This window comes from Capricornis sumatraensis, chromosome X (genome assembly GCF_032405125.1).
Source record: "Capricornis sumatraensis isolate serow.1 chromosome X, serow.2, whole genome shotgun sequence".
Classification (NCBI taxonomy): Eukaryota; Metazoa; Chordata; class Mammalia; order Artiodactyla; family Bovidae; genus Capricornis; species Capricornis sumatraensis.
The window spans coordinates 86,080,876-86,099,026 of record NC_091092.1 but is presented as its reverse complement, the minus strand read 5'-3'; the positions used below and the strand labels follow the sequence as shown (position 1 = coordinate 86,099,026).

The following is an 18,151-nucleotide window of genomic DNA, read 5'->3' as shown; positions in this document are numbered from 1 at the left end:
AGGAGGTCTCCCAGGACCAGAATTGAGCCCTGAGACCTTTCCTTTGGGGCATGGATAGAGTCCCTCTGGGATAGGGTTCTGCATCTCCCATCGTGAGTTTGACTTGGCCTCGGGTTCATGAGAGACACCTCCCCAACCTTAGGATCTGATAACTGAACCTACCCTGAAAGAACTGTCCCCTCACTTAAAACAGCATATGTGTACCCTAGTCTTAAGAGGCCTTTTGGGGTCATAAAATTTCCTGCCTTGGGGACTTGAGCCTAAGCCCACCTTCCACTTTGAACTGAATCCTTCTGGCTGCTCATTCCCCTTGGGGACATGGGTAAGATGGGATTCTGAGGGAAGCAGTCTGAATCTCCTCCCAGGGGTCTGAGCTTCCCCTCTGGGACAAGAGATCCTTTCCATTAGGGAGGGGCTTGAGCTCCCCTCTTCGGTATGAAGCTCTCCCTCCCTCCCCAACCAGACAATCCTTTCTCATCTGGAAGAAGGATATGATGTCACCGCAGTGTAGCCTGAGGCCACCCCTTACTGGACAGAGGACCTGGATGCTTTTCACAATCATAAGAATTGCCTGTCTGAGCCAGCTCAGACTAGGAAGTCCCCCTTACTTTCTATGAGAAGGTTGTCAGGGACATGAGGACTGAGAAAGAACTCCTATTCTCAAGAACTAGGAGGATTCAGCTATGCTTCTAATTTTTTGGATCCGAGAAGTATCCTGAGTTTCCTGAATAGCTTTCAATAGCTTTTTTCTTCCAGAGGAAGGGAAGGGGTTTGGGACATCCCCACTGCAGGGGATTCTCCACCCACACTCTTTCCCCACTTGGCTCAGGTAAATCTTTCTATTCTTCATGGGGGCCAAGGCCTTGTCTTGAGCCCCTATCCTTGTTCCCTTTTCATCCATTACTACTACTCCTGGCAGGATGAATCATCTGCCAGGGTCTGGACCAGGAGTTGTTTCTTCTCTCGCTGGTCGTGATAAAGTGTGCCTTTCCTTTTCCTTATTTTCCACAGAAATAAGGAGTTTCAGGGACAGAGAAAGTCATGTGCCACCATGGTGACTAGAAAGACACCTCCTTACATCCCCTTTGTCATCTCTTAGGCTAGGAGATCTTCCCTTCTATTGTCCCCATAAGAACATGGAAGTAAAACTGTGTGGTTGCATGATCCCTTCCCTTCCCAGTGACAGAGGAGAGGTTTCATGTTCTCCTCACTTTTTGGGACAAAAGGGCAAAGAAGATGCTTCTTGCCTCACCTAATTCAACTAGGGGATGAAAACGGGAGAGATTCTTCCTGCTGCCCTAGGCCTGAACCATCACTGGGGCCATTTGTGACCTAGAGGGCCATTTAGACCCTGGGGAAAGGGGAGAGTTGTTGAGAAGGAGTCCACATAGTGACTCTGGTCCTTGTTGTGACTACCCAGATTTCCTGTCTGACCTGGTGCTGTTACTGTATCTACTGCCTTTAGGAGCCCTTTTGACACCCCAGAGGTCCCAGTGCTAGGAAGGTGGTGGTGTCAGGGATTTCCTTTCCTAGGTATGGCTGCCTGCCAGAGTCTCCCCTATGAAAAGAATGACTTGAGAGGGTCCTGAGCTTGAGGACCCCACAGAGCATTTTGAGAAGGGGGCCTGTGTGCTGAGATTTGGAAGAAGGTGGACCTGGCACTGTAGCCAAGCTGCCAGGTTTCCCATTCTGGCTCTGCTGGGGCTTTTCTGGATGAACCAGAATTGTTCTGCCTGTGCTTCCTGGGCCACAGTTTTCTCATTGGTCAGGTAAAAGCTGGTGGGACATTGTTTAACTTTAGGATTTCAGGGAGCTCACACCAAAGCCCTTTGGGCCTGGGGGTGATAGGGTATGGTAGGTGTCTTTCAAGGAAGAACTGGGTTCCTCCCCTGCTGCTCTGTTCCCTCTCAGCCATCCAAGCTTGGTGGTCAGGACAAACAGTCTGGTAAGTGTGAGGCTCAGGGTTGGCCTCACAGTGATTTTTGTGGCCAGCTAGCTTGGGGGTTGTTAGGAGGCCTGTTGGATGGTGTGGAGGTAGGGTTGTGTGTAGAAAAAGTTTAGGCTTTGGACCTGACGGGTCTGACTTCAAATCCTAGGACTCCTGCTTAGCTGCCAGAAGTACATCCATGCCCAGGGTTATTGACTGATTATCTGACCTTGCCTACCTTGAACCTTGGCTGATTTTTCTTCTGCAGTTTCCCCAGGATCATCTGGGTTTTTCCTAGGAGCCTTTGCCATAGCTTCATTTGGCACCTATGAACCTGCTGATTCCTCTGATCAGGAAGCAGAGTGGTATAGCAGCAAATGGCTGGACTCGGCCTGGGGGTCTGGGTTTGAGTCCTGTATCTTCTGCAGTTACTTTTTCTGAGTCTCAGTTTCTCCATCCATAAAATGGGTAGTGATGAGGAAAGATGGTTTACTCATTGTAATCTCTTTTAATTCCCTGCTCCCTACTCCCCTCATCCATTGTGAAAGTTTGAGTGGGGCTCCTTGGCTTATGGGGGTATGCTATGAAGTTTTAAGCACTTACCAGCTTCCCTCTGCCCAGCCAGTGCTGTAGGCCTTTGTGTGTGTGTGTGTGTTTAACAGCTTTATTGAGAGATCATTCACACATCATGCAATTCACCAGTTTAAAGTGTACAATTCAGTGACTTTTAGTGTATTCACAGAGTTTTGCATCTGTTATCACAATCAGTCCCTTTTAGAACATTTTCTTCATCTCAGGAAGAAACCCTGCATCATCATCCCCTCTCCCTTCATCCCTTCTCAGCCTCTGGCAACCACTCATTTACTTTTGTCTTGATTGATTGGTCTTTTCTGTACATTGCATATAAATGGAATCATACACCATGCAGTCCTTTGTGACTTCATTTCTTTCACTTACAATAATGTTTTCAGGGTTCATCCATGTTGTAGCATGCATCAGGACTTCATTTATTTTTGTTGAAGAATAATAGCATCTTCATTTTTTAAAAAATATTTATTTTTATTTTTTGACTGCACCCGGTCTTAGTTGTGTCCTGTGGGATCTGGTTCCCTTGCCAGGGATTGAACGTGGGCCCCCTATATTGGGAGTGCAGTCTTAGCCAGTGAACTACCAGGAAAGTCCCCTGCATCTTTGTTTTTTAATTATTCCCTCCCCCCTTCAGTGGCCTAGTAGTAGGTTTGGGGTCTTGCTCTTTTCTGATTCCTCTGCCCTGGAGAGCTTCTGTTAGTCCTTAAAGAGCAGTGTGTTGTCTGTATTTCTCGCTGGATGGGTTGGTTATGTTTAGCCTGTGGAGCAGAGCCAGTGTTCTGGGTGTTTTGGGGGAGAGAGGGGTGGTCTTGGCACCAGACTTGCTGGGACAGAGCTGTGTAGTCCAGAATACTAAAAACCTCTTGGCTGTGGGCTCTTCCTAGACATCTGTCTGTCCATGAGCTACCACTGCTGCTGCCATCTCCCCCTGCCTCCTCCTTGTTTCATTGGCAACTCATTCATCGATAGACAGGGTCAGCAGCTTCCCAGGCTAGGAGGGGGGCTTCCAGGCCCTTGCAGCTTTAATTCTAACCCTTTCCCTGGGCGTGGGATGCAGCTGAGGTGGATCCTATGGGGTGGGAGCTATGCCATGTTGCCTCACAGTTCACACCAGGGAGTGCTACAAGGGTGTTATATTTGCGTCCTGTGGCTGCTGTGACAAATTACCACAAACTTGGCAGTTTAAAACAGCAGAAATTTATTCTTTCTTTGTTCTGGAGGCCAGAATTTCAAAGTCACTTCCACTGGGTCAAAATCAAGGCATTGGCCGAGCCAAACTTCTTCCAGAGTCTCTAGGGGAGAATCCAGTCCTCTTCCAGCTTCTGGTGGCTGCTACCATTGCTTAGTTTCTGACTGCATCACTCTGACCTCTGCCTGGCTTCTCTGTATATGGGCAGTCTCTCCTGGCTGTGTCAGATCCTCCTCTGCTGTCCTAAGGACACTTGAAATTGCACTGCATTTAGGTCCTACCCTACTCCAAGATAATCTCCCATCACAAGATGCTTAACCACATTTGCAAAGACCCTTTTTCCTTGTAATATTTACAGGTCCCAGGGATTAGGGCCTGATATTTTTGGGTGGTTGTTATTCAGGGATGTTCTTGTTTCCCTTCAGGGCAAGGAAGGGAACTCATTAAGTGCTGTCATACTGAAGTGAAGTGAAGTCATTCAGTCATGTCCGACTCTTTGTGACCCCATGGACTGTAGCCTACCAGGCTCCTCTGTCCATGGGATTTTCCAGGCAGTAGTACTGGAGTGGATTGCCATTTCCTTCTCCAGGGGATCTTCCTGACCCAGGGATTGAACCTGGGTTTCCCGCATTGTAGACAGACGCTTAACCCTCTGAGCCACTAGGGAAGTACTGAACAGTCTTGTAATATTTGAGTCTGCCCAGTATCCGTGTTATTGGGAGGCTTGTTAGCCCATTTTACAGATAGGAAAACTGTGGCTCAGAGCAGTTAATCACTGACTAATAATTGTTGGAGTTGGATTGGAACCTACGTCAGTTGGGTCCCACAGGCTGCTTCAACTTCTCTTGAACCTTTGAAGTAGTAGGTTGCAGTTTTGTACCTCAGATGCCATCGTGTCAGAGAGCTTTACCGAGCCCCATTTTGGAGGCTCAGAGATGTGGAGGGAGTCGCCCTCAGGTTCAGCAGTGGGCTTGCAAGATTCAGGGTCTGGACTTTTTAATTTATTATTATTTTGGCCATGCCATGCCTCATGAAGGATCTTAGTTCCCTGACAAGGGATTGAACCCATGCTCCCTGTAGAGTTTTAACCACTGGACTACCAGTGAAATCCCAGGGTCTGGACTTGACTTTCTTAGGCCAGGGCATTGATGTAGCTTATGGCTGGGCCTGCTCCCACCTCTTACTTCCGCCAACCCTTCCTTCCTGGGCCATTTTCCTAAACAGCATCCAAGTTGGCATCTTCTTTGGAGGCTCCTGTCTAGTTGGGGAAAGGAAAAGACTGTTTGGATCTCTTGGGATTCTAAGCTCTCTTTGAAGCCTAGGACCATGACCTCCCTGTTTTCTCCCCACAGCGGGAGAGAAGGGGGTTTCAGCCAGAGCCTGCTCCAAAGGCTGCTGGTGCCAAAGGCAGTGGGTGACTAGTTGTCTGGCCTCCATATCCAGGCCCAGATGCCAGTCTGGCTGCCCCAGTACCAAAGCCTTGCTTGTGCGAGGGGAACACGCAGGCCTTCTCCACTTTTAAGGACAAATCAGGATTTTCCCAAATGGGCTGCCAGGTGTGTTTCCATGCTGTGATTCATGAAGCTTTTCTTGTTGCCTCTGCGCTAGGCTTTGCTGATGCCCGAATCCCAGTTCCTTTCTGCCTTTATAAAATGAAGATAATGCTTCCTGCCACCTGAGCTGTGGTGAGGACAGTTAAATGAGATTACCTTTTGCATCTGGCAGCTGGCATGGTAGGCATTTGGCTAATAGGAATTCACCTTTTTTTTCCTGGCTCTGCCCTGCTTACTTGCCTAGTCCACTCCAGGACTTTAGCTCTACTGGACTTATTGTTGGGTCTCTGGCATCCCTGGAATTACAGAAGTGATTACTAAGCATTTCTGGAGGTCTTGATATTTTACTTCTTTACTCAGGTGGCCCCTTCTCTCAGATGCCAGGCTTAATGACTGACCCAGGTCCCTTGCTCTGTTTCACAGCGACCCTGTGTTCACCTCTTTTAAAGCCCTGCTCACACTTGTGTGTGGACATTGCCTATTTCCCCACCCCCTAGTAGTTTATGAATTTATCACAGTTGAGACCAAATCTGATTCATTTTTTCTGTCCTCATTGCCAGCCCAGGGTCTGACTTAGTAGCTGCCTGGTAAACCTTTGTTGGATGAATAGGTAGGAGCACCTCTCGTGCTCTTTGACCCCCTTTTCCCCTGTCGATCTTTTCCCCCCCATATTTGAAGTCAGGAAGTTGCTATGTGCACTGCTTCTTTAGAACGTCTCCTGTCCAGTCTGGGATTGTAGTCCTAGTTGCAGCTTCTCTGCAGGTGCCATGGTATTGGAAGATGGCTGACCTGCAGGACAGGGATAGGGGAACTGGCTGGAGCAGGCTAGTCCAGTGTGATAGCCTCTGGGGAAGGAGGGACACCTGGACTGCTGAAATGTTGTACATAAACAAGAGTTTGTGCTGCCTGTGGAAGCCCATTAAGAGCTTCCAGGTGCCTTTGTCATCTCTGGAAAGCCAGCCACACCTTCCTGGGGTGTGGGCCCTGATGGTGGCGCTATAGGGTATTCTCTTGTCCCTCGTGCTTCGTTTCCTGTCTACCACTCACCTAGGACTTTCTGAGGGCCTCTCAGATGTACGTCACCTGTGTGTGTGCTGGTCTTGTCCCTTCTCTTTCTGACCACCTCACCAGTGCATGGTATGTTGTTTAGAAAGCCTTTTCAGTTCCTGAAACTTCTCAGCCTCTTGACAGCTCTGTCAGGCAGCTCAGGTATCCCCCATTTGACAGGAAACTGAGGTTTGGAGAGTTCAGGTAGATTACCTAAACTCATGCAGCAAATGGGTGACAGAGCTGGGCTTGGACCCAGAGGTTTTATCCTCTAGACCTTATGCTTCCTACTTTTCCAGGAATTTATCTCATCTGAGATAGTTAAAAATGGCCTGCGAAGAGGTGATCCCCTCTGTCTGATCAGCAGTAGCCCAGATCCTATAAATCCCTGGGCTGGATGGTGTGCCCAGGGAGCAGCCTTGAGATTTCTGGCCCCTGGGCCGGATGCGGGCTCAGGCTGACTTCTTCTGGTGACCAGCAGATGGCGTGAGGAGGCTAAGAAAGGTCTTCTGCTTCTGCTTTGTTTAGTGTTGAGATGGAAAATGTTTTAAGTGACACGTGGACATTTTTTAATAGACTTTATTTTTTTGAGCAATTATAGGTTCATAGAAAAACTGAGCCGAGGGTACAGGGAGTTCCCATATACCTCCTGACCCCACACATGCAGAATTTCCTCCAGTATCAGTGTCCCCCACTAAGTGGTACATTTGTTATAGTCATTGGACCTACATGGACACTTCATAATCACCCAAAGTCCATAGTTTGCCTTAGAGTTTGCTCTTAGTGTTGTACATTTTCTATGGGTTTGGATAATTGTATAATGACATGTAACCACCATTAAGGTATGTAGCATAGTTTCACTGCCCTAAACATTCTGTATGTTCCACCTATTCATTAAAACGTTCGCAAATACACATTTGTACAGGTTCACTTAACCCACACCGTTAGGGCGAGCTGTACTTTGGAATTTAGAAATATTTCAGAATTTTAAGAAAGTCACTTGGATATAAACTGTGTATTATGTTAACACTTGCCATGGGGTCTATAGCAGCACCTCAAAGTCAAACACTTGGATGTTTCTGCATGGAAATGTTTGAATATTTGCTTTTAAGTGGAATAGATGGGTTCTTGTCAGCTCAGGTCAGATTGTGATGCTAAATGAGTTAGATAAAGACTTGCTTTTAAAAGCTTTTAGAATTTTGGATAACATTATATACCTCTTATAAATGAGATGGTGAAGTAGAATCACCTGTAATACCAACACTTTGGGATAATATTTTGTTGTGTTAAGTGTTCCCAACTTCGTGTGCATATGTGTTTGTATACGTACATATATATATATGTTAAATGCCACAAGTGAGATTGTACTTAGCATATATTTTGCTTTATACAGTATATCTTGGAATTCTTTGGCTGTATGTGGGGCTCTGGATCTAGGCTCTTGCCAGTCTACTCCCTCCTCAATATCTCCCCTACCCTAAGTGACTAGAAGGTCCCCAGGTGAATCTCCTCTAGGTCAAGTCAGGTTCTCCCCCTGGGCACTTGCTGGTTCTGGGCATCTGGCTGCCTAGGGGATAGGCCCAACATGGGATTCCCAGGATGGTGAGCAGGGGTTAGAATACAGATGAGGCTTCTGCTCTCGGGGCAGCTGAGGCCCCTCTGGGAGCAAGCCTTCTGCTTACACAGAGACTGATTCACTAGAAGGGTCTCCTGCTCCACATGCATGGAGTGGTCTAGCAGGGCAGAGAACTGGACCTTGTCCGTTGTCCTCTCAGCCAATCATCTGGGTCCCTCAAGAGCTCAAGGACAGGGCCTTGGTGGTGAGGGTATGGGTCTTTCTTGTTGATGATCCCTACCTCTTCCCTCCAGCAGGAGCACTGGTTTGAAAAGGCCTTGCGAGACAAGAAGGGCTTCATCATCAAGCAGATGAAGGAGGATGGTGCCTGTCTCTTCCGGGCTGTAGGTGAGTCTTTGCCTTAGCCTTCAAGGGCCTAGGGCTGCCCCTGAACTATGTTGTACTTGTCAGGTGTGACTTGTGTGACAGGGTTGGGGGCAGAGTTAGCTGGTCTTTTAGGGACTCCTGGCCTCAGCCTAAGTTAGTAGTTGGCCTCTAGCCTGTCATGAGGCAGTATGGTGGTGTGAAAGTAATAATAACAGTAGTAATAAAGATGGAGAAAATAACATTATTTAGGGACAGATTGGAGAAGGAAGTGGCAAACCACTCCAGTATTCTTGCCTGGAGAATCCCAGGGACAGAGGAGCCTGGTGGGCTGCTGTCTATGGGGTCGCACAGAGTCGGACACGACTGAAGTGACTTAGCAGCAGCAGCCGCAGCGGGGACAAACTGCTCTGTCAGGTGCTAGAGGAAAACTTTTTAATTCTCCTCCAAGCTAGATAAGTGAAGAACCATTGCTTGCAGTTGTCAGATGAGAAAAGCAGCTCAGAAATAGAGTGACTTACCTAGGTTCAGAGAGTACATATTACAGTCAGGAGGCAGAGTCTGGGTTAGTTTAGTGTGAGGCCTGTGCTCTTAACTGCAGCACACAGCTGTCACCTTGGGATCACAGAACTTTTTTTTTAACTTACACAAAAGTAGAATAGTGAACCCTTTATGTACCCATCACTCATCTTCAAAATAATTGTTAACATATTGCCAACTTTATTTCGTCACTACCCCACCCACTCTTTCACTCTCCTGAAACAAGAATATTTTTAAAACAGAATCCCAACATGGATAATCTCATTTGTAAATATTTCTGTATGTTTCTCTGACAAATAAGGACTCTTTCTTTTTTAACATAACAAAAATACCATTACATACATAACAAAATTAATAATTCCTTAATACCATCTGCTGTCCAGTCTGAGCTAGATCTTTGAAGCTTCTCTGGCTCTGATCGGTGACTCAAAAAGCAGTTTTGAAGTTCTGTGCTAGTATCCAAGGGACAAGCTGAGAGTGTGATTCACTCCCTTTGGAGCTCTGCTGTCTCTCAAGGAAACATCCCCTCTGATAAGAGCCTTGACCTGAGAGTCGGAAGCCCTGTATTTCTGTACTCCCCCTGACTCATAACTTCCGTTTTCCCATATTTGAAATGGTGTTGATTCTGCAGTTCTTAGTGGTGCCTCAGAGTCACAAATGTTTGAGTGGGTGATAGAAAGTTCGGTGGGGTGAGTGGTTGTCTCCCTATTTTACCAAGCAGAAGAGGTTCAGGCAGTGGACTTTGGTGGTCTGGGAAAATTCCAACTCCCTTATCCCTGTGGCTCAAGTCCATGTTCTCCCAGGGATGTTTCCTAGAGAAAGAAATAGGTTTGGGGGCATCTTGGACCAAAGGAATGCAAAGAAAGAATAGGTGGGGACCCATTAGATGTTAGGCCTGTGCCAAGACCTTAGTCTGAATGTGGGGTAGGCAAGGCTGCTGGTGGAGTGAGGGTCAGAGAATGCAGCTGGGCATCTGTGTCTTGGGTGTTATTTGAGGTGGGCCTTGGGCCTAGTTAAGACCAGGCTTGGCAGTAACCCATGTAAGAAACAAAATTTAAGTGTGTGTTCATCTGGCTGTTCTTCCCAAACACATTCTGACCCTTCCCCCTCATTGAGACCTTCCAGTAAGGGGCCTAAGCTTACAGGAAGAGCTGACCATGACAGGTTGAAGGCCTTTCCCTATTAGCACTATGGCTACACATTTCCTCTGACTGGGCTGCACTTGGCTTTTCTTTGTAAAACCTCAGAAGCCCCATGGCCTCTCCCTGAGAAGTACATGACCCCTGGGTCTCTAGGCCTCATGTGGAGGTTTCCCTGGGGCACAGTGCACAGGACATGTAACCCCAAAGGGGACTTTATCCTCACGCTTTCTGCTACCCCTCTGCTTCCAGCCTCACTGGGACAGGGGCAGGTGGTAGTTGCTCTAGGCTCTGGTGAGAAGGGTGACAATTTCTAACTTCCTGTCACACATTGAATAGTAGAAGGACCACATAACTGAGGGTTGGAGTTGGAATGAGGAGAGACAAAGAGACCACTCTTGTTCCTTGACCCTGACTGATTGCTGGGCATTCCACGTGGTACTTCAGGTTCACCTGCAAAATTGGGATCCTTATCCCATGAAACCAGGTGAGAAGAGCCTCCCATTGAGGCTCAGGAAGGGGAAGTGATGTGCCCAGGGTAAGTAGTGGCAGAACTGGCATGGGAACCCAGATGTGTCCAAAGGACACATTCTTTCTATTATCCTAGGAAAGCCCTAACTTCTTAGGTCACTGCCTGGGTGACTGTGGCTGTATTCCTTGATCTCTAGGGCCTTGCTTCTTGCAGCAAAGAGCCTGTGGCCCTCTACTCTTAGGAATCCTGAGTCAGGTGGGTTTTGCCCTCTGTTTTGCCTCTGAGATCTGGGTGTCCCCAGTGTGAACCAGTATCCCATGCTTGTGCACAGTTCTTTCGCCCACCACCTATTGGAGACTTGTGGGCATCAGCATAGGCTGGGGTGGAGTGAAAGTGGGAGCCTGGGTCCCAGAGGTATCCTGTGGTCCACCCTGCCCCTGCTGTGCTCAGATAACCTTCTCCTGGAAACATGAGTCTGCATCTCTCTTCCCTCCCTCTCTGCATACAGCTTTGACTCAGCAAAAACCTCTGGCCCTGGCCTTGGCTTCTGTGGGCAGAGTGGTGGCCGTGTGTGTGGGTGTCTGCATGAGTTGTGGGGATGCAGCTGGGGCTGTGCATATTTCGGTGATTGGGCCCAGAAACAGCAAGGTCCACTGCTCAAGGCCTTTTGGCCTTGGAACATGGACTATCAGCATTGGAGGAATGGATCTTAGATCAATTTGTCGTTTTATAAATGGGAAACAGGCCTCAAGAGAAGGTCAGGGCCTTATTATCTAGGTCACACAGCCAGTATCAGACATTCGTGTTTGAGGTTGAAGCAGGCCAGAAGGAGAAGAATCCCATGGACCACCATGTACACCGGCTTCTGTTGACCTCTCTGCCCTGCCTCCTTCAGTTTTTCCATCTTTGCGGTGGGAATTCTTGAGTAGAGGAGCAGGCATCTGAGAGACCAGGCTATTGAGAGGGCTGAGTTTTGCTGGCTCCCCAACTGAGGGTGGCAAGGGCATCTACTTTTTGAATGTGACAGTTCCCTGTAGTTGTGGTTGTTGCGTGGGTATTTGGCTTCAAGGAACATCTTTTACTGACTGTGTGCATGCACATGTGCATTTCTGTGCTGGTGTCTCTGTATGCTCAGAGAAAGGACATAATAGGGTGTGGGGAGGGAATGTTCATGCTGACCTCTGTGGCCTTAGTGAGGGGTACAGGTCCTAATATATCTGTAATCTCTGACCACTTGCAGGCCTTTCCTAGGTTCCAGCTGATTCCTGCTTGTGTTGGTGGGGAAACTGAGGCAGACAAGCCTAACCTAGGGAGTCAGGTGGCTAAGGTGACAGCCAGATTGGTGGTGGTAATGTCTTCTCGGCATCAGTGCTCAAAGTTACCAGTTATTCCTTGAAAGCCTGGCCTCTCTTTCAACCTCCCCAATGTGTGGCCTTGGGCCAGCTGTGCCACATTTCTGTACCTTAGTATCCCTCCTGTGTAAAGTAGGGTTTTTTAGAGTAAGAATGGAATGAGCTGGGATGTGAAAAGGCCTTGGCGGAACCAATTGTAGTAATGTACTGAAGATTTCTGAGCCCTCTTTGGGTTGGGGACAGAGGTGAGGGAGTGGGGGACCCCCTTCCAACTGGACTCTGGGAGGGGAGAGCAGGTGCACATTGCCCACAAGTGCAGTGTCAGCAAGAGGAGGAGTTTCAGTTTCTATCAAAACAAGTGCTCTGAATTCCCCTACCTGTGCAGGACCATTGGGCTCTTTTCCTCCATCTTGGCCCCCACAGGGAAGTCCAGCTCAGTCCCTAGTTCCATGTGCCAATCTCCAGGGAGGAGGGCTTTCTGGAGGACAGGTGGGGCTGGCAAATTGAGACAAGCATCTCCACAGTGAGGATTTCCTGTGTTCTTAGTCCTGCACTGGGTGTGTTTATGTCATTGAGAAGGTCCTTCTACTCTCTTTCATTGGCAAGGTATTGTTGCTCTCTTTCCTTGGTTCAGAGATGCACATTTTCTTCCACATTGATGATTCCCAATCTAGGGTATGTCTTATAACCACCCTCTCCCAAAACCTGTGATTAAATACATGTTCTGTATCACCTATTGGTGCATCTTAGAATTGAAGAGAGAAGGTGGTATTTTACATTTTATAGGTAAGTTGAGAAGGTCATCCCTTGCCCACACTTAAGGACCCTATTTTGTGAGGCCTGTGTTACTGATTTGATGTTAATTTGGTTGCTAAAGATTTGAACTATGGGCACAAGGTAGGCTAATGGACCTTTGGATTCAGCAAAGGTAGAGAACCAGTTCTGCCTGCATGAGGAGAGATAACCTACACTTTGAGTTTGGGACTTTCCTCTGGCTGATGAAGTGCAGCAGAAATGAGGAAGGACTTAAGTGGTTCTGGTGAAATTCTAGCTGACTTGTGGGTGACTGGCTATCTGAAGGAGTCATCGTTCTCCTTATGACAAACGGAACCCCATCTCTTGAATATCTAGTATGCCTTAGGTATTTGGCAGACCATCCCCGGTAGTATTGACAACGTCCCATGAGAGGAAAAGGAGTTATTTTCCCCACTTTATAGTAGAGGACATTGCAGCCCAGAGAGGTTAAGGCCTTGTCCAGTGCCACACGGGGCAGAAGAGCCTTTTTGTCAAGCAGGGAGTCAATGGCAGGGAAATGGGAACTTCTTGGGAAGGTTCTCTCCCAACTCTCTTCCCGGGCCCATAGTCTCCCCTTTCCCCTGACTTCTTACATCTGGCATCTCGGTTGGGTAGATCCACCTCCCAGGACTGGAAATGCCTGTTGATGCTTGCCTGGGAACATCTCAGCCACCTTCCTGAGCCTGGCAGACCAACCCCTATTTAACCCCTTCACTCCCATCTCAGTTCCTGTTTACTGCAGCTGCCAACAGCACTGCCTCTTCAGCACCCCAGGTTTATTCTACGGAAATAGCTCCTCAAGCAGCTCCGGCAGCCACAGTGGGTTTGTGGTCCTGGCTTCTAAGAAAGGCAGTGGCAGGGGCCCCCCAGCCTGTGCACAGGGCATGTGACTTGCTGGAAGTGCTGCAGAGGGGGAGGAGGGTGAGGGAGAGTGTGGCCACAGAACCCACATCCTTGTTTACATCGGTAAAGGGGCTACCCCTTCCCAACTCCCCATCACCCTCTGGTCTCTGCACCTCCAGGAGGACATGAGACAGGCATGGGCCCCGTTTTCTATCTCAGAGCTGCCTTTTTCTCTTTATCTCACAGAACCTTTCATGGAGGGGGAAGGGGGGAGGGTGTTCTGGCGATTCTTTGCAGAGGTAGACTGTGTCATGGAAGAGCTCTGCGGTGTTCGCTGTGGGACCTGCCCCTGCCCCAGTGTCACAGGGATATCCCATCAGAGCAACAGTCCTCTGAGGAGACAAAGGGACATTCCCTCTTCGTCTTAGCCAGTGGACATCAGGCATGCTTCATCTTCAAGCCCACTTTAATTTCTCATGGAGAAGGCTCCCTGACTCCCCTAGCCTCCCCAATCCACTCAGCAAACTTGCATTTCTTGCACCGCACCAGGCTCTGAGCCTGGGGGTGGACTTGTATATGAACTGCCCTCTGCCCTCAGTGGGAGCCCAGTGTGATTAGGCAAAGTCTGTATGCATCTTTGATAAATCTGGTGATGGGGTGCCTTGGAGGAGTGGGAAACTGTTTTAAGAGTGCATGGGTATTTGACAAGTAGGCAGCCAAATAAGATGGAAGGAACATCCTGAAAAGAGGAAACAGCATGTGTGAACATCCTCAGTTGAGGCAGAGGGAGCCTGGTTCTTATTGTGACCAAAGCCCTGTGATGCCTGGACCTTAATTAAGTTAGGTGCATATGTGTCTTATCTCTCTTACAGACCACATGCTTCTTGCGGATAGGGTCAGAATTTTACTCACTTCTGTCACCTTCATAGTACCCCACATTCAGGCCCCACTACGGGACAGGGTCTCTGAGTGACTGCTCTGTCCCAAGACTAAGGCCAGTCACTTCACACCTATTATCTCATTAATTCCACAATAGGCTTGCCAGGAAGTTACCCAGCTTGATCCCATTTTACACTTGAGGCATATGAAGCTCAGAACACTTGGGTCATTTTGTTTACTAGTACCAAGAGAAGACACTGGTCATAGCAAACACCCTCTTCCAACAACACAAGAGAAGACTCTACACATGGACATCACCAGATGGTCAACACCAAAATCAGATTGATTATATTCTTTGCAGCCAAAGATGGAGAAGCTCTATACAGTCAGCAAAAACAAGACCGGGAGCTGACTGTGGCTCAGATCATGAACTCCTTATTGCCAAATTCAGACTTAAATTGAAGGAAGTAGGGAAAACCACTAGACCATTCAGGTATGACCTAAATCAAATCCCTTATGATTATACAGTGGAAGTGAGAAATAGATTTAAGGGCCTAGATCTGATAGATAGAGTGCCTGATGTACTATGGACGGAGGTTTGTGACATTGTACAGGTGACAGGGATCAAGACCATCCCCATGGAAAAGAAATGCAAAAAAGCAAAATGGCTGTCTGGGGAGGCCTTACAAATAGCTATGAAAAGAAGAGAAGAGAAAAGCAAAGGAGAAAAGGAAAGATGTAAGCATCTGAATGCAGAGTTCCGAAGAATAGCAAGAAGAGATAAGAAAGCCTTCTTCAGCGATCAATGCAAAGATAGAGGAAAACAACACAATGGGAAAGACTAGAGATCTCTTCAAGAAAATTAAAGATACCAAGGGAACATTTCATGCAAAGAAGGGCTCGATAAAGGACAGAAATGGTATGGACATAGCAGAAGCAGAAGATACTAAGAAGAGGTGGCAAGAATACACAGAAGAACTGTACAAAAATGATCTTCATGACCAAGATAATCACAATGGTGTGATCACTCACCTAGAGCCAGACATTCTGGAATGTGAAGTCAAGTGGGCCTTAGAAAGCATTACTACAAACAAAGCTAGTGGAGATGATGAAATTCCAGTTGAGCTATTTCAAATCCTGAAAGATGATGCTGTGAAAGTGCTGCACTCAATATGCCAGCAAATTTGGAAAACTCAGCAGTAGCCACAGGACTGGAAAAGGTCAGTTTTCATTCCAATCCCAAAGAAAGGCAATGCCAAAGAATGCTCAAACTACCGCACAATTGCACTCACCTCACATGCTAGTAAAGTAAAGCTCAAAATTCTCCAAGCCAGGCTTCAGTACTACATGAACCGTGAACTTCCCGATGTTCAAGCTGGTTTTATAAAAGGCAGAGGAACAGAGAGCAAATTGCTAACATCCGCTGGATCATGGAAAAAGCAAGAGAGTTCCAGAAAAACATCTATTTCTGCTTTATTGACTATGCCAAAGCCTTTGACTGTGTGGATCACAATAAACTGTGGAAAATTCTGAAAGAGATGGGAATCCCAGACCATCTGACCTGCCTCTTGACAAACCTGTATGCAGATCAGGAAGCAACAGTTAGAACTGGACATGGAACAACAGACTGGTTCCAAAGAGGAAAAGGAGTACATCAAGGCTATATATTGTCACCTTGCTTATTTAACTTATATGCAGAGTACATCATGAGAAATGCTGGGCTGGAAGAAGCACAAGCTGGAATCAAGATTGCCAGGAGAAATATCAATAACCTCAGATATGCAGATGACACCACCCTTATGGCAGAAAGTGAAGAGGAACTAAAAAGCCTCTTGATAAAAGTGAGAGAGGAGAGTGAAAATGTTGGGTTAAAGCTCAACATTCAGAAAACGAAGATCATGGCATCTTGTCCCATCACTTCATGGGAAATAGATGGGAAAAAGTGGAAACAGTGTCAGAGTTTATTTTTTGGGAGCTCCAAAATCACTGCAGATGGTGATTGCAGCCATGAAATTAAAAGATGCTTACTCCTTGGAAGGAAAGTTATGACCAACCTAGATAGCATATTAAAAAGCAGAGACATTACTTTGCCAACAAAGGTCCGTCTAATCAAGGCTGTGATTTTTCCAGTAGTCATGTATGAATGTGAGAGTTGGACTGTGAAGAAAGCTGAGTGCCGAAGAATTGATGCTTTTGAACTGTGGTGTTGGAGAAGACTCTTGAGAGTCCTTTGGACTGTAAGGAGATCCAACCAGTCCATTCTAAAGGAGATCATTCCTGGGTGTTCTTTAGAAGGAATGATGCTAAAGCTGAAACTCCAGTACTTTGGCCACCTCATGAGAAGAGTTGACTCATTGGGAAAAACTCTGATGCTGGGAGGGATTGGGGGCAGGAGGAGAAGGGGATGACAGAGGGTGAGATGGCTGGATGTCATCACCAACTCGATGGACGTGGGTTTGAGTGAACTCCAGGAGTTGGTGATGGACAGGGAGGCCTGGTGTGCTGCGATTCATGGGGTGGCAAAGAGTCGGACACGACTGAGCGACTGAACTGAACTGAATAGAACTGGGCTTAGAGCCCAGTTATTTTCCCTTCCCTTCTTCTCTTTTTTCACCTTATAAAGGCCATAATGACTCCTGAGAGTCAGGAAACTGAATTCTAAAGTTGAATCTGTCGTGGACTGACTTCTGGGTGACCTTGGTCAAATCACAAACTCCCCGAGCCTCAGTGTCCTCATGTGAAGAGCGAAGAGTGGTATATGTGGAATTGATGGTGCTTAAGGCCGCTTATCTACACAAGATAGCTGTGGTTCTGTCTCTCTTACCTGTACTCTTGTTCTTAAAGACTGTCCTTGCCTGTCTCTTTTTTCGTGACCATATTCCAGCCCACAAAGCCAAGAACTCTCCATTCCTTAGGGTAGGTAAGGGAGTTTCCTTGGCCCCCAGCCCTTCACCCACAAGGATGTTCTGATTCAGAACTCTTCTTTGGTGGCAGCTCTGACTCCAGCCTCTCCTTCTGTCCCCACAGCTGACCAGGTATATGGAGACCAGGACATGCATGAGGTTGTTCGAAAGCACTGCATGGACTATCTGGTGAGACCTTGCAGAGACCTTGGGGCGAGGGCAGAATGGAGGATCTCTTCTCCACATAGACATTGATCCTCTGATCTTTTCTGCAGATGAAGAATGCTGACTACTTCTCCAACTATGTCACAGAGGACTTTACCACCTACATCAACCGGAAGCGGAAAAACAACTGCCATGGCAACCACATTGAGATGCAGGCCATGGCAGAGATGTACAACCGGCCTGTGGAGGTGTACCAGTACAGCACAGGTACTTCTGTGGTGGGTAGGTGAGCAGTTGACCACTCTTGGTCTGAGCCTGTTCCACCCAGCCCACTGTGAATCCTGTCTCCTCTTTCTCTGCAGAACCCATCAATACATTCCATGGGATCCATCAAAATGAGGATGAACCCATTCGTGTCAGCTACCATAGGAATATCCACTACAACTCAGTAGTGAATCCTAACAAGGCCACCATTGGCGTGGGACTGGGCCTGCCATCATTCAAACCGGGGGTAAGCAGGTCCCTGTGCCTAGAATGGATACTGGAGATGGACCAGAAATCTGATGTTGGGGCCTCAATTTTGCCCCTTGCCCACAAAAGTGTCCTGTTAACCTCTCTGAATCGCCCTTAAGGTCTCACCTCTGAAATTAGGAAGTTATCCAAGGTGATCCCTCAGGGCTCATTTTGTGGTCTCAGTTTTACTGTCTGAGCTGGTTCACCTATCTTTTGTGCCTGTTGAGAGTTGGCATTTTGAGATATGGAGTCAAACTTGGGAACTGTGAACCAGGGCTTAGTCTATGTGTCTTGGTACCCACATGGA

General features: G+C 47.5%; 1 protein-coding gene across 2 annotated transcripts in view; it reads left to right on the top strand.

The window, feature by feature from the left end:
* OTUD5 (OTU deubiquitinase 5) overlaps positions 1–18,151 on the top strand; it is a 28,438-nt gene that overhangs the window by 1,685 nt on the left and 8,602 nt on the right. The window contains exons 2-5 of one of the 2 annotated variants that reach the window (XM_068962045.1): positions 8,174–8,267; positions 17,291–17,355; positions 17,442–17,598; positions 17,694–17,842. In XM_068962045.1, coding sequence (XP_068818146.1) covers positions 8,174–8,267; positions 17,291–17,355; positions 17,442–17,598; positions 17,694–17,842 — 465 coding nt within the window. Of the gene's footprint in view, positions 1–8,173; positions 8,268–17,290; positions 17,356–17,441; positions 17,614–17,693; positions 17,843–18,151 lie in introns of both variants that reach the window. The other variant, XM_068962046.1, reaches the window with a different exon arrangement.